General features: G+C 32.4%; 3 protein-coding genes across 4 annotated transcripts; 1 reads left to right on the forward strand and 2 right to left on the reverse strand.

The window, feature by feature from the left end:
- Positions 1-416: 416 nt before the first annotated feature.
- On the reverse strand, positions 417-6,453 carry LOC107472949 (protein SUPPRESSOR OF PHYA-105 1). Of its 2 annotated transcripts, none has more exons than XM_016092473.3 (8): positions 6,308-6,453; positions 4,472-5,819; positions 4,159-4,316; positions 3,209-4,037; positions 2,547-2,693; positions 1,792-2,109; positions 1,659-1,718; positions 417-1,256 (listed from the first exon to the last, which is right to left on the reverse strand). In XM_016092473.3, the coding sequence occupies exons 2-8, from the start codon at positions 5,771-5,773 to the stop codon at positions 1,062-1,064; spliced, it is 3,009 nt and encodes a 1,002-aa protein (XP_015947959.1). In that variant the 5' UTR covers positions 5,774-5,819; positions 6,308-6,453; the 3' UTR covers positions 417-1,061. The 2 variants fall into 2 exon arrangements, with proteins under 2 accessions (XP_015947959.1, XP_015947960.1); XM_016092474.3 differs by lacking the exon at positions 6,308-6,453 and adding an exon at positions 6,200-6,295.
- Positions 6,454-9,719: 3,266 nt separating this feature from the next.
- LOC107472948 (protein HEAT STRESS TOLERANT DWD 1) lies at positions 9,720-14,329 on the reverse strand. Its single transcript, XM_016092472.3, has 13 exons — positions 14,036-14,329; positions 13,728-13,813; positions 13,446-13,606; positions 13,106-13,184; positions 12,698-12,868; positions 12,513-12,611; positions 11,612-11,777; positions 11,396-11,502; positions 11,120-11,259; positions 10,957-11,029; positions 10,496-10,611; positions 10,236-10,353; positions 9,720-10,119 (listed from the first exon to the last, which is right to left on the reverse strand). The coding sequence occupies exons 2-13, from the start codon at positions 13,773-13,775 to the stop codon at positions 9,988-9,990; spliced, it is 1,410 nt and encodes a 469-aa protein (XP_015947958.1). The 5' UTR covers positions 13,776-13,813; positions 14,036-14,329; the 3' UTR covers positions 9,720-9,987.
- Positions 14,330-15,703: 1,374 nt separating this feature from the next.
- On the forward strand, positions 15,704-17,360 carry LOC107473025 (mitochondrial adenine nucleotide transporter ADNT1-like). Its single transcript, XM_021134768.2, has 3 exons — positions 15,704-16,106; positions 16,481-16,825; positions 16,918-17,360. Exons 1-3 carry the CDS (start codon positions 16,056-16,058, stop codon positions 16,999-17,001), a joined length of 480 nt encoding a protein of 159 aa, XP_020990427.1. The 5' UTR covers positions 15,704-16,055; the 3' UTR covers positions 17,002-17,360.
- The last annotated feature ends 4,445 nt before the right edge of the window (positions 17,361-21,805 follow it).

Below are 21,805 nucleotides of genomic sequence, written 5' to 3' on the forward strand. Positions count from 1 at the left end.
ATTTGCAAAGGAAGGATTGATTCTTACATAGTTAGCTTAAGATATTTCAAATTAAGGTATTCCTAAAAAATGATGTCATTTGTAAGTAGGGATATAAGAGCAGCAAGCCTTGTATACACTAAAAATTCTTCGTCCGCCCTAAAAATATTCTTCACAATCGAACAACAACAACTTTTCAAGTGTGTAATGAAACCACTTATCTCAAAATTTTAGACCTTTTTAATCATGAAGTTCTTATATCATATCATAAAAATACATATTCCAAAAACTTAAATTGTTAGATAGAAGTATATGAATAGTTATATATTGAACAAAATATAATAGTTATGTAATATAGAGTTATATATTGAACAAAATATAATAGTTATGTAATATAGAAAGAGACAGAAATGAACAAGAATTTTGAGTCATAGGGGTGAAAAAGGTGAAAAGCATGCAACTTCTGCATAATTTTGAATGATGGTGTACAGTAATATATATTTTTTCCCTGTATCAACTACAGTTAGCTTTCTTTGCAAGTAATTCAAAAGCATATATGGTATTCTTTTGATAAATTACAATTTCATTTGGAAAGTCATGGAAATTAGTGAATAATATCTGGGGTGCATCCAAATCTGCAATTTCAGTAATATATTTTCCTCACTTCCTTAACAGACTGCAGTCTCCACTCATCCATGGAGAAACTTGGGGGAAGGAGCAAATTCAATGAATTTTGAAGGACAACAATCTTCAAGTCTGGTGCAGCTACCTTGTCGATTTGAGAGCCGCGACAAATCAAAGAAAACATAGTAGTCAAGTGAATCTTCTAAGAGAGTTACAAGGCTCCAACTTCACTGATTCTTCAATTCAAAAATCATATATTTTGGACATGCTTCATAAATTTCTTGTTCATCAAGAAATAGCTTCTTTGAGTCAATGCCATTGGACAAACTCAGAGATCCCATTCAAGCTTTACTCCCTTGTTAATAATTGAAGAATAAAGTTTAATCCGAAATATTGCGAATGCTGAAACCGAACTGCTTTTCCGATTTCATTGTTAACCAATGTATACTTTCCCACTGTCAAACCATCTGTAGCAGTTTCACAATTCCGATCGAATTGGCGGCAACAAGCATATTGGACTTCTTTTTCCAGCAGACACTAGAAACAAACTGTCCATTATTGTCATCACTAGTCGAATGACCAGAAACCGGATCGATAGATTCGAATTTATGAGAAGTGATTGGCAATGGCAGTGACTTGTGATAACAATATACCTGAAACATATAAACATTTACAAGGTATTAGAAAAAGAACCTATGAAGTATGAACTTCAAGCATCTTCCATATAGACATAGTATAAAACTTGTATGTTTTAGAACATAAGAACATGTAATAATGAATGGTTACAGCAACAATGGTAAGGTGACATTAATCCATGTCTAACTCCATTCTATTAGGTTCCGTTTGGTAACTGTTTTAAGACAGAAACATACAAATCTGTTTGGAAAAAGAAACAAACATAGATATAGGCAAATGCTTTTGTCCATATCTCTCGTCTTTGTATTTTTTGTCTTGAGATAGTTACTAAATACAGCCTTATGGTTACAATTCGAGTGACTCAGATAAATAATATACCATGTTATAAAGTCAAGGTTATCATAAAGTAAAAACTATACCTCATTAGTTTCCGAACCGCATGCAATATATCCATCTGAAACAGATAAACCTACAAAATTCTGAACAAAAAGAACATGAACAACCACCAAAATTAGAACAAGACAATATATAAAAGAATGTGAAGGAACCAACCTTTTCATTACTATGACCTTTGAAGGTTAAGGCACAAGCATCAGATGACAAACCAGAAGAACTTGCTTTCTTCAGGTCCCATAGCTTCAAAGAGTTGTCAGTGGAAGCAGAAACAACTGTTTCAGCATCTACAGATTTTACATAGCTAACAGCTTTTCCATGACCACCTAAGGTGCACCAAGGGACTCGAGTGTGGCGAAGATCGTAGCCGTAGACCTTGTAATCAGCTGAACCAAAGAACAAAAGGTGTGTTGAGAAACTGGAGAACTGTACACAGCATACATTGGCAGGGTTCCATATGGTTCCTACAGAGTTTCTCTGCAAAGAACAAAAACCATTGAGACACTTTATTAGCCATGATATGAATTGACAAATACGATAATGTTTACAATTATAAGATACGATAAAGTTTGTCATGAAACCATTTCTCCCAAGAGTTTAAGCTGATAGAAGAAGATATATGAATAGTTATATCTCTAACACGGTCAACGAGGATCGAACTCTGGACCCTTAGATCATAGAAGCTCTAATACATGTCATGAAACCACTTCTCCCAAAAGCTTAAGCTGATAGGAGAATGCACATGAATAATTATATCTCTAACAAAGTTTTAAACTTAGAATTGTTAAAGAAATATAACAAAACACAACTTTTTAACCTTCACAGGGATACTAATCTCGGTATCAAAATAAGCTATTGTAAACACAATACGATGCACTTGTTCGGTATAAAATCAATAACAAAAGAAAGCATGCCTCGCCGATATTCCAGAGTTTGACAGAGCAGTCATCACTTCCACTAGCAAACATTTTTGGATCTGACAGAGAAAAATGAACAGACCAAGCTCTCTTTTGGTGCTCCATGTATTGAGACAATGGCTGACCAGTGCCTGCATCCCACATCTGAGTTCATGCATACATGAAAATACTATTATTAATGTCAAGAAAACCTCAGATATAGTCAAACACCAATACCAATGAAAGCTTTTGCTGGGTGAAAATGAGTTAAACAATTCATGAATTCTTTGGGTTTGGTTACTTCAGTTCTTAATCAAGTTCATTTGTAAAAATAAATAACTTCAGAGTTGTATGTTATTATTATTGTTTTTTTAATTAATTACTATCTGCTACTTGGCTAGTTCTACTTTTTTGTTTGAATATTCAATTAATGTATAGGGTTGTTTTTCACTCAATGTTTAAATAAGCAATGTCTTCGAAAATTCAGTTTAGTTTTTTCAGTTACATAGAAGATTTGAACTGCAAAATTACTTTCTCCAAGAAAGTTGAAACAAACACACCCTTTAAGGTTTTAACTTGGACCAACTTGGTTTAGAAACTTTGCTTAGTTGGCAAGAAAGGACAAAAACAATTTCTAATTTTTCAGCAATGACAGTTTCAATGTTGCAAAGATCACACACCTGAACAACACCATCATAATCAGTAGAAGCCAGATGATTTTTAATATAGCTGTTCCAGCACACACAGCTAAGCTTTGATTTATTCGACATCTCGACTACAGGGTACTGGATGTCAACAGAACCACTCATAATACTACTCAAGTCAAAAACCTTGATCTTCTTTGAAACTCCGGCTGCTGCGATGTAATCCTCGTCGCGGTCAAAACTCAAAGCACATATCACATTGGCAGAGCTAAGCAGATCTCGGTTTCTCAATGTGCCGCGTTCTTCAAACTTGCTGTAACGAGCAAACTTGCATAAACCTTCAAAGAAGGTTCCTAAAGAACCAGCAGAACTCTGAATTCTATTGGGCTCCTTAGTAACATTCTCTGTATGATGCAATCTGTCTCTACTTTCAATCACATCTTTATCATAGTTTGCGATGGTTGAAGCCTCTTTGAGTAGCATTTGGCATCTCATTGAAAAATAAGAACTCTCTAGCTGATTTATGTTACTCAAGAATCTTGCCTCATTAGTACTTGAAATGGCATGTTCTGGAAAATGATAACTGCTTCCTATCAATTCAGGATAGTTCACTTGTTTCAAAGGAAACATCGAATCTGTCTCGTGTGAATTACTTCTTTCTACCAACTTAATGTCTTCATCCAACCAACTTAGCTCTTCCACCAACTTCGATTCCTGTTTTTTCTTTTCTTCTTGAAGTGAGACTAGAAAATGTAGTAATTGCTGTGTTTCAGCTTCATCATCATCTGATACTCCAACCGGCAGAACATCATCTGCAGAATTTGATTTCTCTGATTCGACTATAAACTGAGACTCTAAAATCATCCTGTTAAACATAGAAGGATAATTACAATTTAAAACATTATACGAAGTCATTACAATGCATCTCCTGAAGTTGAAAAAGAATAACCAAAAGATAAGAAGAGCATCATCCCTTTTTCTGTTACCTGGTATTGGGGCGAGAAGACGGATCAGGATGAAGATGCCAAAGACAAAAGCCAGCTTCCTTTGGATTTTCTGATAGAAATCTTGGTGGTAAGATTCTATGACATAGATCTGACATCACGGCTGAATGCAACTCCCATGACTCAATATTGCACAGCAACTGATACAAATGTTCACTTAAAAGTTAAGTATGATATTTTCAGTAGATAAATCTTTACTTGCAAGCAACATCTTATCTTTGATTGATAAAAAAATCACATATCATCAAAGTTAACATATTGAGGAAAATGAAATAAGTAAAAACTTTTTCTTTACCTCAAATAGAAGAATTCCAAGGCTATAAATATTTGAAGAAAATGTGCAAACCCCACCATCTAGCTCTTCTGGACTAGTATACCATTTCTCTTCTAATTGCGTCAAAGACATACATTTCTTCTCTTCTAATTTGGTGGACTCATTTACGGTAGATCCGATTTGATTCGCCATTGTAGTCCTACATCCATGAATGGAAGTGAAATGATGATGCTGCCGAAGAGATCTTGTCTCTTCATAGGAATTTTGCTGCTTCATTCTCAAGATTTGGCTCGCACCGGCATCCTGTTCTAGAGGCATTTTTTTGTTCACATTGCAAGTCAATAATTTATGCAACTCCTGTTGGCCAGATGAACCGATGTACTTGATTTTACTCGAAGAAGGTGATAGAGTGAAACAAGATGGTCTTAAGTTTAGCATGACAACACCTTGGGAATGTGCAAAATCAACCAATTCCAGAATCTGCTTGAATATTTGTAGCCTCCCTGATTTATCGATTTTATGACCTTGTGGCCTAAGCCACTCTCTCAAGTTCATCCCGTCATTCGAGGAACCTGTGCCAGACTTCACAGTTACTTGCAGGGAAGGCATGTTATCTGTCGCATCTGGTTTCGGCATATCAGATTGATGAGACTCATCCTCCTCCTGCCTCATAAGTACTACTCCGGCAGGACCAATTCTTCCGTCGAAGTCCTTGCAAATAACTCCCTTTCCCTTCACGGTTTGCTTCACAATCAAATGAGAAACACTATATGCAGATGAAGTATTCTGAGAAGTTCCATTAATAAAAAGGCCATTGCTTGAGGTAAAGATCTTGTCCACATTGCTTCTATTTGCAGAAACTCTCAGTGATGATTTCAGGCCGCGAAATTCGGATTCAATTCCCTTAACCCCTTTGCTTAGTCTCAATGGTATTTGCTCTTCATCTTGTTGCACAATTTCTCTACTCAAGTTACTATACCTAGACTCAATAGCTAACTGATTCCTCTGAGGGTAGAAATTAGGGTTCTTATTATGAGTTCTAACAGTTAAATCATCATCAATGTGAGCAGAATCTGTCATGGAACAATAACTAGTACTAGGAGGTCCAGATCCAGCTAACGAAGCAACACATCTACTCAAGTTGTTATCATCATTACCAATAACACACTCATTTTGCAAGATTTCTGGCCAACCTTCCCTAATAGTTGTGCACAATCTTGGTGACTTTTGAACACTTGGTTTGAGCAAAGAATCAAACACCTTCTTCCTCTTGTGTTGTTGTTGTTGTTGTTCCTCAGTTCCTGTTCCACCATTTGCAGTCATGACTTCTGAAACTCAACACCAAGCAATAATCCAAATGCAGCAGTTCCTTCAAACCAAATTTTCAAAAGAAAAAAAAAATTAGATCAATCAAATTCACAAAAATGATAAAACCTCAACATAAAAGTGAAGGATTATTTGAACCCAAAAAAAAATTGCAAATGGGGTTCATAAAAAACATTCCTTTTTCATCTCAATAAGAAGAATTTTGATCAATAAAATTTAAAATAAATAACAGAAAACCTCTAACATAGAAGTGATCAATTATTTGCACAAAAAAAGCAAATGGGGTGCATAAAAAACATTGCTTTTTATGTGATGACACAAATACATGTAAGTGAACGTTGTTTTGCTTAGTTACAACAAAAACAAGAAACATGTTTGGATTGGCATGCATGTAGGATTGAAAAGAGATAAAAAATCTTCAACCATTTTTTGTCACAATAAAGTAGCAATGAAACTTTGAAGGCATAGTAACAATCATTGGAAGAGAAGAGAGGATAGAATGAATAATGATAATGGAAGATAGTTGGTTACCTCAGCTAACTAAGTAACCAAGAGTTTTTCATTGATGCTGAGGGAAAAATATCTTCTTGGCCACAACACTGACAAGCAACAAATTATGAAACCAATGAATGCTTTTGAATGAATTCAGAGCAAAGAAAAACTATTGGGTTGGGTTGTTAGTTTGAGATATTTATGAAGAATTATTATGGACACAATTTTATTCATAAAGTTTTTTGCTTTTTCATTACTGGTATTCAGAACACTGTCCACGTCTGAGGCAAAAAGTGTAGCCACGATGTTTTTTATTTTGTTTTATAGCCACCGATAAATACATAGGAATAAAATCATATTCGGTGTTTATTTTCAATTTTCATTTTTTTCAATTAAAGAAATTTTTGCTTGTTCTAACTAACATCCATTTGAAAGCACAAAAATGATCTAAATATGATGGCACAATATTAGAAAAGATCAACTGAATTCTTAAACGATAATAATGACAATCTAACTAGACACTTTCTCAAGGAAGTAAATTTACTATTTCCATTAATTTGCTGAGTTGGATGTGTTTTAGCTTCATTTGCATTAGATTATCAATTATTGAGACTTAGATTTTGAATCTTAACAAGAAGCATTTCTTATAGTTTTGATGTAGCATCTAGCGATTTGAATTTTTGTATAAAAATATCATCTACATTAATTTTTCTATTTTTTTTAATTTTTTTAGTTTATATTATATATTAAAAAAAACTCTAATATTTGAATTTTGATCTTCTAATTTTTGAATTTTTACTTTAGAGGATAAAGTATAATTTTTTTCGAAAAGAGGATTAACATTAATAGTGACATAAATTATCTCTCCGAAAATATTAATTTATCTCTCTCTTTTTTTTTACTAAAGATAGAGAAACTCAAATCTGCGATCTTTTAAATGAGTATAGAAAGATTATACCATTTAGGCTATAACTCATTAGAAATACTAATTTATCTCTTGCAATCACAAATAGTTTAGCTTTGATTAATGAAACATATCTTTCAAGACCAGGTATACCCTTTAAACTCAGATTTTAATTTGAATATATTAATAGCTTATCTTTATTTATGTTGTTATTCCATTTTATACAATACTATGTAAATTACTATTATCATCAAATGTTTTACTTAATACTTAGATGAACATTTAAATTCTTAAATGTATTTGAATAAAAATATAAAATAATTTTACAGTAGTACATTATTATAAATGTATTTAAATATATTAATATTTGGATTAATACTTACTTTGCTTCTTATAGAATTATGCATGAGTATGATTCTTCTAAATTTTAATAAACCAAAATATTTTTATAAATTAAATAAATTATTATTTTAGTTCTTAATATTTGAGTTAAATCTTAATTTAGTCCCTAATATTTTAAAATTTTATTTTGTTCTAAAAAGTTTTAACAGGTTTAATGTTGTCCTATCATTAAATTTGATACTAATAGTTAATAGAATAAACGACGTACACGCTAATAACTTTACTAATTAAGTTATATCTTTTTTTATGTGTTAGAAAAATATAACTAATTTTTTTTAACACTTCTTTTCCTCAATTTTTTTTTGGTATAAAACTCTAAATTCTAATAATCAATCATCAATACTTTAAAATAAAATTTTTTTATATTAATAATCATTAATAGATCGATTTTATTTACATACTAAAATTGAATGTTATTGGCTCTTTAATTAATATACAAATTATTTGTGTTAAAATTAATAGTAAAATAACATTAAATCTGTTTTAATTTTTTTTAGAATTGAACTAGAATCTTTAAAAATTTTTAGGATTAAAATAAGATATTTACAGTGTTAGAAATTAAATTAAAGTTCGATTCAAACGTTTAGGATCAAATAATACTTTATCCTCTATAAATATTAAGTATGAGTCAAATTAATTTTTTTAATATACCTAAATTAATCCATTTAAAAGACCTTTAAAAATTAAATTAACTTATATTTATTACTCACAAAAATAACTTTAACTTCAAACGTTTAGGATCAAATAATACTTTATCCTCTATAAATATTAAGTATGAGTCAAATTAATTTTTTTAATATACCTAAATTAATCCATTTAAAAGACCTTTAAAAATTAAATTAACTTATATTTATTACTCACAAAAATAACTTTAACTTATGAAAATCTACATAAAGCTAAAAAAGTACATTAACTGCAATACTGCATTAATCCAATTAAAAAGTCGAAGTTTTCAAAAAAGAGAAGGTTGTGAAGGTGGACACGAGAGTGAGAGTACAGATTCAATGGTCAAGGATTAGGCCGTGGGATTTGGCGGCTGATTCAGTGGCATAATTGTAATTAATTCATAAAACAGTGGCATTTTGAAGAAGAGAAAAGGAGAGGTTTACATTGGTTTGGTGGGTCCCAATTTGGTAGTGCCAATGATATTTGTTGATTTTTGTGGCGTGGACCTTCTTTTGGCCACACCCTCCACCGTTTACCACGTCACCTTATTGTGTAAGCACAAACAATAAATAAATAAATGAAAAGCAAAAAAATTATTGCTATTATTTAAAAATTTTTTATTCGTGAAAATAATTTTGAAAAATATGAATGTGTAGATCTATATAGGGCTAATACTGGACAAAATGTTAATGCATTTTCAAAAGAATAAAGAGTGCAGCAATTAACTTAATAAGTTATTATTGTATATTATTAATATAAACTATCATAACTAAAAGATTAAAATTTATTTAATTAACAAAGTTTGTTATTTAAGGATAAACCTTAATAATAGTATCTAAAGTTTTAATATCGTACATTTATTTCTTACAAAGGTATTCTTTCACTTTTGATTCTATCTTGTCAAATTTGTTTGATTGTTTCTACCACCCAACCATAATACCCACTTTCTAAACCTTGTCTTTTCTAGTTTAGGCACTAAACTTTTTAGTTAGTCGGTTGAACAATATTGCAGTCATAATTAATCATTTCAACAGTATAAAAAAGTTCCACACTACTGCTCTTCAAGTAGAATCAACATGAATGTAACTTGTCCTAGTTAACGAAAGCTAGCCAAAAATTAATACTCAAGGGTTAATATATAGTACATTTAGTTTGTATTTATATTTTTTTCTATTTTTATTTTTAATATTTTCTGTTTTAAGATCTTGTAAAAAAGAAATAAAAATCATAATTTTCTTTTCTTCCATAAAATTTTGAAAAAAAAAATCAATAAAAAAAAAGAACACAAACCGAACACGCTCTAATTTTCTTCAAACAGAAAGTTGTAATAGTTATTTCAAATTATAAACTATATAGTACAATAAATTAGTCAACTAAAAGAATAAATTGATCTTATAAATGTAAACTATCTATAAAAAAAATATAATAAAAATATGAATGTTCCATATAAGGAATGTCATACTCTTAACTAATTTAAAATACTAAAATAATCAATATATAAGGTTACTGATATAGCCAAAAAGTCCTCGGTGAATATCATTTTAATTTTGACACAAAATAGAGGTAACTTGCATAAGAATAATAACACTTTGTACCTTAACTTCCCCAACATGAACATAGAAGAAAGAAAATACAAAAGCAAACAAATTAAAAGGAAGATGCAAAACTTTTGTACCCAGAAGCATCTAATCAGATCAATAAGTAGATGCTGAACACTGAGGCCATGTATCTACTATATGTCTATCTATCAAGCACCATCTGATGGCAAAGTGCTCTGAATATTTGAAGGCATAAGGATGTTGAATCCATCTGCTGCTGTAGATACAATCATCCCAGGAATCTGAGCATGCCAATGTAGTTCTTTGAGGTCTTTTTGTCCCTGATTTGAGATGAAAAGAAAATAAATGAATAGAACTAACCATGAGGATAAAATTTCAAATAGGATTTGCATTAAAAGAGAGTGCTTATGATTTCAACATTTAGAGTTTGACCTACCTGATGAATAAATAGTAGTTGGGGAGGAAGATCTTCAGGGGCATTCACTAGTTCTTTGGTTTGAGCCTTGAATTCAGCCTCCTCTTCCTCGTCCTTTTCTAAAGAAAGGTCCCATATCCTGTAACACAAGTCAACACAGATTACTCAGTTTTCTAATCGCAAACAATTATAAGACAAAATAGATGATTGATGGATACTAATATCTATTTGGAAGTTTATTAATGGCATTTGGCAGATAGAGGTATAAATATTTTACTCACGTAAGCTGATTATCGGATGACGAAACGGCCAATGATGAGGCTTCATGTGGACTCCACTCAATGGATGTGATTGGGTGTTTATGGTATTCAAAATGTGCTACCACAGAATCTCCTTCCTAACCACAATAATGCACTTTTCGCATGAGATTTGTGAAAACAGCACTAAAAAATATCAGCCGAAAGATCAGACATATGTAAGCTAAGTCTTCACCATAATGCATCTCAAAGGATAAGATAAGGAATCATGGGTAAAAAATATTATGTTAAGTACCATGTGATCCAAATCTTTTTCTAAGAAAAGTGACTAAGCAAGAAAGCGTCCTTAATACAATTCAATGAGAACACAACACACAACAAATGTAGTAAGATCTGTATTATGAATGAAAGCATGTTTTATTATTTTGTTGTTTTTCTTTAAGGGTATAGGGTGATCTTGACCGCTACAATCATAGAGCTCATACCTTGAGCAATCTGAGATCACGAATGGAAATTGTCCCATCATCACTCCCGGAGGCCAACATAATACTAGCCAACCTACTCAGTTTAATCAAGTACAATATAAGAAAGACATGTAGAATGAATGGCAGTGAAATAGAAGCATCATAAAAGTGAATGCATTAATACCTGTTCCATGATATAACATTCACATCAGCGTTATGTGCTTTAAAAGATGCAGCTGGAGATTTCCCCCGTCGAGTATCCCATATAGCAATGCTTCCATCCACAGAACAAGAAGCAAAAACATCAGGCTCCGCAGGGCTCCACTGCAGGTATTAATTGAACAATACATCTCAGTTTAGATTGATAGATGAAGAAAAACTACTTCTACATTGCAGATAGAACTGCACAAATATTCAAACAACAAGAAGAGCAACTAATGCTTTTTGCATTAGTACATACTTGCAGATCTTCAACACTAGCAGTATGTCCAACAAATGGAGTATTGTCAACATTCCATGTTGCAGCAGATGTTGGTTCCCACAGATAAATACAATTCTTGCAATCCCCTTAAAACATGAACACACCATTGTCAAGCCTCATATTTTCAATATTTTGTAAATGACACACTAGCAAAAAATGTAGCTAAACTGAGAAAAAGATATAACCAAAGATTACCAGATACAAGCCTTCCAGGAACAAGAGGATTCCAGTCAATAGCATAGCCTTCATCTTTGTGTTTATATTTAGATAGGGGGTCCTGAGTAAAAACTGCAGCAGCTCCTTGGATACCCTCTGTTTCTGACTCTGCTAGAGCATTCAGATGAGAGCTTAAGTCCCAAACCTACAAATCAACTAGTTAACTATCAGATTGTATACTAGACCAAAGAAGGTACGAGGCATAGTAAGAACAAAGTGGAAGTTAACGTTTATGATTGTATAAGATAATCTAGAATAGCATAGATGCATGTTTCATGTTAGTTGCGGCAAATAATTGAGTAATTAGGACCAATCAACCACATTTTCCTGGAGCTACAATTTATCATATCTAATCATGCTATTACTAGCTTTGAAATTTGTTAGAAATGTTGTATCCCGAACTGTTGTAAAACCAATTATAAAGGTGTGTAGTCCTATTTAGTTCCTATAATAAAACAAAAAACAGACTTATGGCCTGGGGTAGTATTTGGTTTCTCTAACAAGTACCTAACGGAGTGCCATAATAGAAAGATTTATATGAGGTTGAGCCAAAGTTTTATGATTCCATGTTTTCCAAAACTAAGCCTGCAAGGTACAGAAGCACGTGATAGTAACTAAACCAGTAAAGTCCTACTCACAATGATATAATTAACTGTTAATTTTTTCCCTATGAACAATTTTTTGTTTTCTCTTATACTCTGATAGTACCAAGCTTAACTCTGTTAGATTCAATTGAAAGATAATTTGTGCCTCTTTATCTTGACAATCATAAGTTTGTAACCACCTGAACCAAAGACCCCGACTCAAACATATTAATTTGACCAGCTTAAATGACTTAAAAACATCCATGAAAACTAAAACATATGGTCAAAAGTCTGACCTGTACATAACCAGTATCTGCCCAAGCTGCACATATATGTGGGTTTTGTGACATGGAGCGTATACGGTTGACACATCCTTCGTGTGTTACCTTCCGCAACTGTAAGAGAAGAATCAAAATTTTAAGATCAATCTTTAGAACACCTAATAAAAGGAACAAATACAAACAAAAATCAGGGCTATTGCCTGCAAGGTGGGACCCTGAGCTCCATTTTCATCTTCATCGTCACTATCATCTTCACTATCACTATCCTCACCATCCTCATCACCTTCATGTTTAGGCACCAGCTCACGTCTCTTCCCAGTAATATTTGAAACTTTAAATATTCCAATAGAATTCCAGGAAGCTTTCTCCGCCTTGAGTGCATCCAACATAACAACAATATGACATTGTCAAACAACAGAAGCAAAAATGAAAATAGATAGAAGATACAAAATAATAATAATAAAGAGAAATATCCTCCTAAATGTTAGTAATTACAAAGCTTGATATCAACTTCTCTAATCCTTGTTTCAAAATTGAAAATGCTAACTCATAATAAAAACATCAAGTTGATTAATGAAAATTATTTACTTAAAAAAAAAAACACTCACCTGAGTCCCTGCCATGAAATATACCGTGTGGGGAAATTCTGTTCGAACTAAACCCAGAGTGTCTCGTACAATATCAAAGCTGTTTAAACATATTCATAGCTTTAGATTATTGAAACTAAGCAGAAATTAGAACAAGTTTCCAAAAAGGCCGCATCGAATTTCCCTCTGAATTACAATGCTGACGCCAAAGCAAAGCAACTCTATTCAACACGTCTTTGATCATAGTGTAACACTAAGTCCATCAACAACAAATGGGTTTTGTTTATTCATATAAATTGCAAACAGATTACAAAACCAAAAGTATGAGAGGGAAAAAGATCAATGCTCATTCAAATTTTACCTTAAACAGGGCCATCCGATGTGAAACGCATGAAGAGAGTTGTAAGCAGAAGGATCACACTGGAGTTCCTCACCTTCCTCCAACTTGTCCACACCAGGTTGCCACACCTTCACCGGATGTTGTGGCGGCACCGAAGACGACCCTTCCCCTTTCTTCGAACCCTGAATTTATTTTAGTTGCACACAAATCCGGAAAAACGAAAATGAGATAGATACAGCTACAAAAGAAGCAGAGAGTAAATCGAGGTTGTGGAAGAGGGTTAACTAGGCCACAAGATTGAACCTTGTTCTTTCTCTTGGTTTTCATACGGTGTTTTATCCCGCGAGTCATCTTCAAATTAGTTCAGATTCTTCTTCAGAGTTGAGAAACTGATGCAAAATCGATAAGCCAATGAATTACAAAAGGAAAACCATATATAATAACTTGAATCGTATTCAGACTAGTTTTCGAAACAACTCAAACTATATTATATTATAATAGCTCAAGCTCAAACAACAAAAAACACCTAGCACAAACACATACATATACCAATTCACAATTTGGTAGCCATTTTCAACTCTGACAGAAAAGGAAGGGATAGGAAGAGATACCTGTTGGTGTACCAATCCAATAGACGGCGGCGACACGCTGTGTTGTGGCGGCGGAGGAACACGCTTTATGGAATGGAGTTATGAGGCTGAGCTCAATAGATGGGCGAGAGAAGTTGAATGAGTAAGCTTGAAGCTTGAGTAGTGTCCAGTCACCGGAGGAGAGTGGCCGCCGTGAAGGTTGGGTGGAAGGGAGCTAGGGAATGAGTGGTACAACTACTGAGTCAGACTGGCAGTGAATGCGGTGCCCCAATTCCCTAAAACCCCTAACTTGCTTGCTTACTTTCTCTCAACCGGGCTCAGCCCGGCCCATCCGGATAAAACCTGACCTTAATCAGATTGATTATTAGACCACTAGAATTGTTTAAAGTTACCAAGCTAGTAATTTTTTTTTTTACAATATTTACTATTTACTTAAGGTTATTTTTTATTTTATTAATATGTATGAAATTTAGTTTAAAATTTATATTTACTTTAAAAAAATTTGATATTTCTACGGGTAAAATAGAATAGGATAAAATTTAGAATTTTAAGGTACAAATAAAGTTAAAATTGAGAGATTCTCAACTCGCGAATAAGGTAAGAATTAAAATAAAATTTTTAACCTACATATAGAATTAAAATAAAATCTAAATCCTACCCGGTTTTACCCATTATCAATTTTATATTTAATATTATCAAACTAGTAATTCAATTTGCTAATAATATATAAACAATATTTGATATTATGAAATGTAGTAATATATTCGAATAATTTTTTTTTCTGATCAACGAGGAGGATCAGAATGAAAATTTTAGTAAAGAATATGGTTCATTTTAAAATTCTACGGAATTTAAACTCACACATAGAATTAGAATAAAACATTAAAACTTAAATCCTATTCTATTTTACATATTATTATCCTTAAATATTCGGATAGTATAAAAAATTGTACAATGCTAATATTGATTATTGGTCAACCTAAAGAATTAGTACAACTAAAATTTTCAAGAAATATTAAATAGATTAGAAAAAGAAAAATCAATTTGTATAAGAAAAAATCTTTATAATATTTCCTTTTTATGTAATATTTTGTCATTTTGATGTTTTTCTTACATGTTATTTATACATTAAAAATTAATTTTTAAATTAATCATTATGTATTTATAATTTATGTATAAATATATATATGTAATTAAATTTATTTTTAATATATATTTTATATTAATAATTGATTTAAGTATATAATTGATTAATTTTCTTCATGTGATATTTTGTTATTCCATCGTTTTTTATGTAATATTTTGGTCCAACATTGATCATCAATATGATTTCAAGACACGGTTATTGTTCAGAACCTAAAAGAGATATAAATCAATAGACAAATGTGAGTTATATGATGTCTTTGTTATGATATCTAAATTGTCTAACTTACTTTTTAAAGTAAAAAATAAAATATTTAAAATAAAAAATAAATCATATAAAATTTATTAAATATTATTTATTTATTCTTTTTAATAACTTAGGTACAATGTGATAGATATCCTAGCATTCACCTAAACAAATATTGCTTTGACAAGAAACAAAATGCTTAATAATGTTAACCCTAAAAATAAAGGATAAAATACAAAATACACAGATATTCATGATTAATAGTCAATCTAGTTGATAGTTTATACCAATTGTACTTCAAACTGAGAAGGCTACTAATTATATTCAGAATGATGGTGTTACAAGTTCTCTGAGGAAACACATGGAAAGAGGAAAATTAGAGTGAAATCTCACAGAATATAGAAAGCAAACTCAATAGTCATGCAAGTACATAGCCATAACTTATTACATCATGATCATAGTAGCAAACCTTAGATGTTTGCCAAACGAACTGAGTTGAAATCACACAACTGTGCTATAATCTCTGGAAAAATTTGGTGGTTTTAAAAGCCATATAGTCACTCAGCAATTTTCATTGTACTTTCTGCAGAGGATGCTCAGCTGACTCCTGTTTTACGACTTGGAGCTGGAGCATGTGCTGGAATAATTGCCATGTCTGCAACTTATCCAATGGATATGGTTCGAGGCAGGATAACTGTACAGGTAATTGGAGTTGTGAGAACTTCATCCCATGTTCTTTTTTCAAAGATGATATCATTATGAATTAATAAACTTATGTTACATCAGATGTTTCTACCTCGACCTCTTTGTTTTTGACAATTTCATGCTTGGATCTGTTAACTTTTCTTTTAAATTTAAATTAATTTAAGATCCTTAACTAAGCTCTTAATAAATTATATTAGTGGGGTGAGCCTTTTCTCAATTTATTTTAAAAGCTCTTTATGTAAACTTCTAAAAGTATTTGCTGATATTTTTTTGGCCTTGCTTATTTGTGGATGTTAGACTACTATGCCACAATTTCTCGAACACGTTTCTCACATGTAGTTGACTTGATATTCTTGCTCTTATTTTTCCAGATTCCTTATGTGGGTCTCAACTTTGCTGTCTACGAGTCTTTAAAAGATTGGTTAATCAAATCCAAACCGTTTGGTCTAGCTCAAGATTCTGAGTTGAGTGTGACAACACGTCTGGCTTGTGGTGCTGTTGCCGGAACTTTTGGACAAACTGTTGCTTATCCTCTCGACGTCATTCGTCGAAGAATGCAGATGGTGGGCTGGAACCATGCTGCTTCTGTTGTAGCTGGGGACGGAAGAGGCAAGGTCCCGCTCGAATACACTAGAATGATAGATGCATTTAGGAAAACCGTTCGGTACGAGGGATTTGGTGCATTATACAAGGGGCTGGTGCCAAATTCTGTAAAGGTCAGTCTCATCTAATATACTCAAGAGGTACAATCCTTTTAGTGGCCTTACTTTTGTTGCATTGTAACATTCTTCAACTTGCTGTTTTGCAGGTGGTGCCGTCCATAGCAATCGCATTTGTAACGTATGAGGTGGTGAAGGACATTCTAGGAGTCAAGTTCCGAATATCAGACTGAAGTTTGATATCAGTATAATATCTATTTAAGTATTTAACCGTTTGGTTTTTCGTTTTTGTAGGCAAGGGGATGCAGAGATGATAGATCATAGTTGTTATTTTTCTTTCATTTTAGAAACTCTTAGATTTAGTGCCCATAAATTTATTCCCTTGTTTTTTTTCCTTGTGAACACTCTGTAGCTTTCACAGCTTCTTATTCATCTTCTATGTCAATAAATTGTGGAAAAAACAATGCAACTACATAGCTACCTTGCTCTTTGCACGAGTCAAGAAAGCGTTTTTCCTCCTAGTGGAATTCGCAGGGAAAGATTATTGAGATTTTAGATCCCTATTCAAAGCAAATTGTAGGTTTGGAACTAATGGTGTTATATCATTTTTTTATGTGCATGTTTCTAAGGAACCTGGTTAATGCAATGTTTGTTTTATCTACTACCATTCTTTTGGAAGTTTTCTATATGTGAAAATTTGAGCCTATGTTCGGTTCAATTGATTGGATAATTTTTCTACAGCGTTAGTATCCTCACAAAATATAATCTTAATCAGTGATGGTGAACCTGAAAATGACATATGTTGATGTATTACAAAATTCAGGTAAGAATTAATTGATTGTATCTATTTTCGTAATCATATTATTAGGAAAAATTTGAAAGAAATGCCCGGAAAAATGAGCAAATTAAAACACTTTCGGATTTTAAGATCCTTTAATTTGTCGTGGGCAAGCGCAAAGACAATGGAATCCAAGAGTGCAAAGAATGGTGTTCAGTTGATGATATGGTTCCAAACACAAACAGAAAGAGATATACAGTTTGCAACCGCACAATGGTCTGTCTGAAGGAGTTGAAAATCAAGGGATACAAGGGTTACAAAACATGACACGTGTATCTCTGAAGTATTGCAACAATTGCTGCATGCTGCCTCAGTTGCCTCAACAACGTTGCAAGCAGAAGCATGAACAAATTTGGCCTAAATTTTCTCACACCCCCACTAATCACGTCAAAAAAGACATATTTTTCTTAGTAGATATTTCTGAGCAGGTAATTCTCAGATCTTCATGTTTCCCATGTTACCACAATTAAACACATAGATGCATAAATTTCCTTTTCTTTCACTTTGTAGTTGTAGATAGAGTTGTAGCTAAAAGTCACTGCTATGTGTGATACTTATCTTCCGTATTTTTCAATAAATCGAATTTGAAGAGGAACATACGAATTACCATGAACTAAAAATTGAAATACAGGAATCAAATTTACTGTTTTTACCATCTTCTGCAGGTAGCTTCAGGATTTCAGGAGAATACGGCAATTGATGGTTATCAGTAGCTAAGAGAAGAGGGTTGAATCTTAGCCCCATTTTTTGGTTGACTATACTTGCTGGCCTTTGAAATCACTTCTGGAAACTTTTTGTCTTTTTATCTCGTAACCAGCCACGAGACTTTTTCTTTTGTCTCGTACTCAGCCACGAGACTTTTTTTTTTTTGTCTCGTTAGTCAACAGTGGACGGACTTACGGGGGGCGAGTGGAAGCCTCGGTCCCCCAACTTTTTTAGAAAAAGATTAATAGTAATAAGTTATTAAGTATGATTTAATTTTTTTTTAAATTTATTTAGTATTTAGTCTAATATAAATAAAAAGTCTAGCCTAACCTAAATATTAATGATTTCTAATATCTAAAAAAGTAAGTAACAATATTAAAAAAATCTAAAAAGATATTATTACTAATATTTTTTAATTAAATAAAATTTTTCAAATATCATAAAGTGGATTTTTTCTTCTTGTGAGCGTCCTTCTTGATTCATTTGGTATTAAATCTCTTTGTTTTAACTATTACAACTAAGAGATCTTTTTTAGCGATAAATATTGTGAAGAATACTCATAAACAAAATGAAAGGTTAATTTCTTGTTGATTGTCTTTTAATTATATTGAAAAGAAAATTGCTGAAAAATTTGACACAGATTCTATTATCGATAAATTTTATGATACGAAAAATCGACCACTTCGTTAATAAAAAGTACATACATATTTTTTGTATTTTAAAATATATTCTCTATCGATATATTTTTGTAATACATTTTACATTATATAATTTTTTGTATAATTTTTTAATATTATATATGTTATTGGCCCCTCCAGAATAATATTTCTGGATCTGTCCCTGGTCAACACGTGATATTTTTGATTTTACCTCCTGTGCAGCAGAAACAGAAATGGAGTAGAAGAGAGAGAAGATTACACCCAGATATATCCTGGTTCAGCTGTTAAGTGCAGTGCAGCCTACATCCAGTCTCCATCACAACAATGATGAAATTTCACTATAATCCTTTTTGATTACAAACACCAATTCTCCCTATCAACTACCATTCCTATCTGGGACAAGTCCAGAATCTAAACCCAAACTGAACTTGACTTGGTCACAGCCAAGCTTTCAATGTAAAGTGCTAACCCAACTTACAAGGGGATCCCCACAGAATCATGAAACACAACACAGATGTACAAAGGAACTCTAAGGACATCTATGGCTTTTTCTTTTAATTTTGCACTCTCTGCCTTTTTCCGCTCTATGGTTTTTTTTATACAAACCTCACTGTTTGCCTTTTTCCATGAGACTCAAGACATGACAAAATTAAACAGAAAAATACAAAATGAAGAACATTGAAGGAGAAGAAATCTATTAGCTTGGGGAGCTATAGAAACTATGTGCTCACTCTTTTCTTTTCCTTGAATCAAACCCTGACTATTCACCCTTACTTATAGGAAGAAGCCTTCAAGGTTGAAACCAAAACAAACCAAGCCAATCTTCTTCCTCTTCAAACAAAACCGGTTCGGCCAGAGAGAGAGAAGAGATAACCCATGCAAAACCCAACATGCAATTACCTCTAGTCCTTCTTTGGTCACCACTCTTCATCAATCTGAGCCCTTCATCCTTGCCTTGCTCTCCAAGATGAACTTCTGGCCCTTGATGCTTCATGATGATGATAGCTTCATCTGCTCCAATCTCTGCTTCTTCCATCACGTAGCCACTGTAGCTACCTCCTGTGATGGTTGATCAGAATCAGAGACAAGCCATCCTTCCAAGATTCTTCTTCTCTGTTGGCCGAAATCTTTTCTTCCATTTTTGGTATGGAGGAGCCAAGATCTCTTCACAAAATCTTACCACAAGTGAATGAGAATCTTAGCCACAACATACTTTATGTTTTTTTTTTCTTGCCATCATTGTGATGGTCTTGTTGCTTGCTCTATCTTCTTTTTGGTGGCTAGGTGTAGCTTCCATGGTTGCTGCGTAATGACCGAGAGAGAAAAAAGAAAGATGAGAGAGAAGATAGAGTTAGAAGAAAAGCAATTAATTGAAATAGAACATATTAATTGAAATGGGATTGCTTTTACTTCCCTTGTTTGAGTAGCGTATTGCATTAAACCAATCAATCATGTCAATCATACTTTTTCTCTCTCATTTATATTTCCAATGCTAGCAAATTAAATTTTGAAATCCATCCCTCAATAAGAAATGGAATCTGTTGCAAGCATGAAACCAATTTGCTTTCTTTCAATGGGTTTCAGACCAAGCATTGGATCTTTTCTCATCAAAATTGATTTGGGCTAATTAGGATCAATTCTGGCCCAAGAATAATAATTCAGCCACAATAATCAAAACATTTTTGCATCAATACTAAATGTATTTTGAGTTTGCAACATTTTCTTTTATTTTTCAGCCCAGTGTAAAATCTGCATAGTAAATATTAATTTAATCAATATGTATGAATTAATATTTTTGCAATTAATCAAATTAACAATATTTAATCATCACAAATGTTAATTTAGAGTTTTCCAAACTCATCAAACTTGCTTTCAACTAAACTCTCTATGAGGATTAAGCTTGATTTTCATATTTCATATCTCTATCTCATATAGCATTTCTTGTGGATTCCAACTCAAAACAGATTTTCAAGAGGGCCTGAAGACGAAATTCTGAAGTCAATTTTTTTTTGTTAATCTAATTCGGGCTGGGCTTTTTTTTTTCAAATTGACACATACATCATTGTACAAAAACATTGATGGAACATTGCTTATGGGATGAATTCCTACTTCCTAGCATGGGTGCTCATTTTATGATTGATATGGGTAATTATTTATGCAGTTAATGTAAAAAAAAGTTAGGTTTATCATCGTGTAAAATTACTTTATATTGAGAATGCATTAAAATTAAATTCAATAAAAAATGACATAAAAGCAAAAACGATCTAAACAGAGAACATAATTCCAATTGCATGTACTGATGATATTCTAATATTACATTGAACTTGTTAAATATCTTTTTCTTGACAAGCGTATGTGTTTTCACTATTACCAACCCAAGTAAATGTTAGGTTCCAAAAAATAATAACAACATCAACATGAGCTGCTCCTCACTAATATTAGCATAAAGAGTATCCAGTTGCTCATTTTAAATAGAAGCAACCTCAGTGAGCGATAAAAGTTGTAGAAGACCAGATTTACTTAATTTGACAAACAAATTATGGACCATCTTGTTATTAGATAAGTAAATATTTGTTTCTATGGTTTAATAAACTAAAGTTGATTCATCTGACCAATCACCTAATTAAAGATTGATAACTATTACCTTTGTCGTGATTCATGCCCCAGTTGAAGCCTTCCTCAACTTGCAGTTTTCTTGCATCTTAGAGACTTTAAAGACACAATAAAACTTCCAAACAAACTATTAAACTAAGACTAAGGCATTAAATTATTAAGACAAGTCCCATGCATTCTTGTTATTAATAACTTCATAATAATATAATATGTTACCAATTT

Source organism: Arachis duranensis, chromosome 2 (assembly GCF_000817695.3).
Source record: "Arachis duranensis cultivar V14167 chromosome 2, aradu.V14167.gnm2.J7QH, whole genome shotgun sequence".
NCBI lineage: Eukaryota > Viridiplantae > Streptophyta > Magnoliopsida > Fabales > Fabaceae > Arachis > Arachis duranensis.

What these genes read in the sequence shown, in the direction of transcription:
- LOC107472949 (XM_016092473.3), bottom strand. Translation starts at nt 5,773, where the DNA reads ATGACTGCAAATGGTGGAACAGGAACTGAGGAACAACAACAACAACAA. An exon ending in TCTTCTCGCCCCAATACCAG is followed by an intron (nt 4,038 to 4,158) that starts GTAACAGAAAAA and finishes TATGTTTAACAG; the next exon opens with GATGATTTTAGAGTCTCAGT. An exon ending in AACTCTGGAATATCGGCGAG is followed by an intron (nt 2,110 to 2,546) that starts GCATGCTTTCTT and finishes TGTTCTTTGCAG; the next exon opens with AGAAACTCTGTAGGAACCAT.
- LOC107472948 (XM_016092472.3), bottom strand. Translation starts at nt 13,775, where the DNA reads ATGACTCGCGGGATAAAACACCGTATGAAAACCAAGAGAAAGAACAAG. An exon ending in CTCAGGGTCCCACCTTGCAG is followed by an intron (nt 12,612 to 12,697) that starts GCAATAGCCCTG and finishes CTTCTCTTACAG; the next exon opens with TTGCGGAAGGTAACACACGA. An exon ending in GTGATCTCAGATTGCTCAAG is followed by an intron (nt 10,612 to 10,956) that starts GTATGAGCTCTA and finishes TATTGTGGTTAG; the next exon opens with GAAGGAGATTCTGTGGTAGC.
- LOC107473025 (XM_021134768.2), top strand. Translation starts at nt 16,056, where the DNA reads ATGTCTGCAACTTATCCAATGGATATGGTTCGAGGCAGGATAACTGTA. An exon ending in GAGGCAGGATAACTGTACAG is followed by an intron (nt 16,107 to 16,480) that starts GTAATTGGAGTT and finishes TTATTTTTCCAG; the next exon opens with ATTCCTTATGTGGGTCTCAA. An exon ending in TGGTGCCAAATTCTGTAAAG is followed by an intron (nt 16,826 to 16,917) that starts GTCAGTCTCATC and finishes GCTGTTTTGCAG; the next exon opens with GTGGTGCCGTCCATAGCAAT.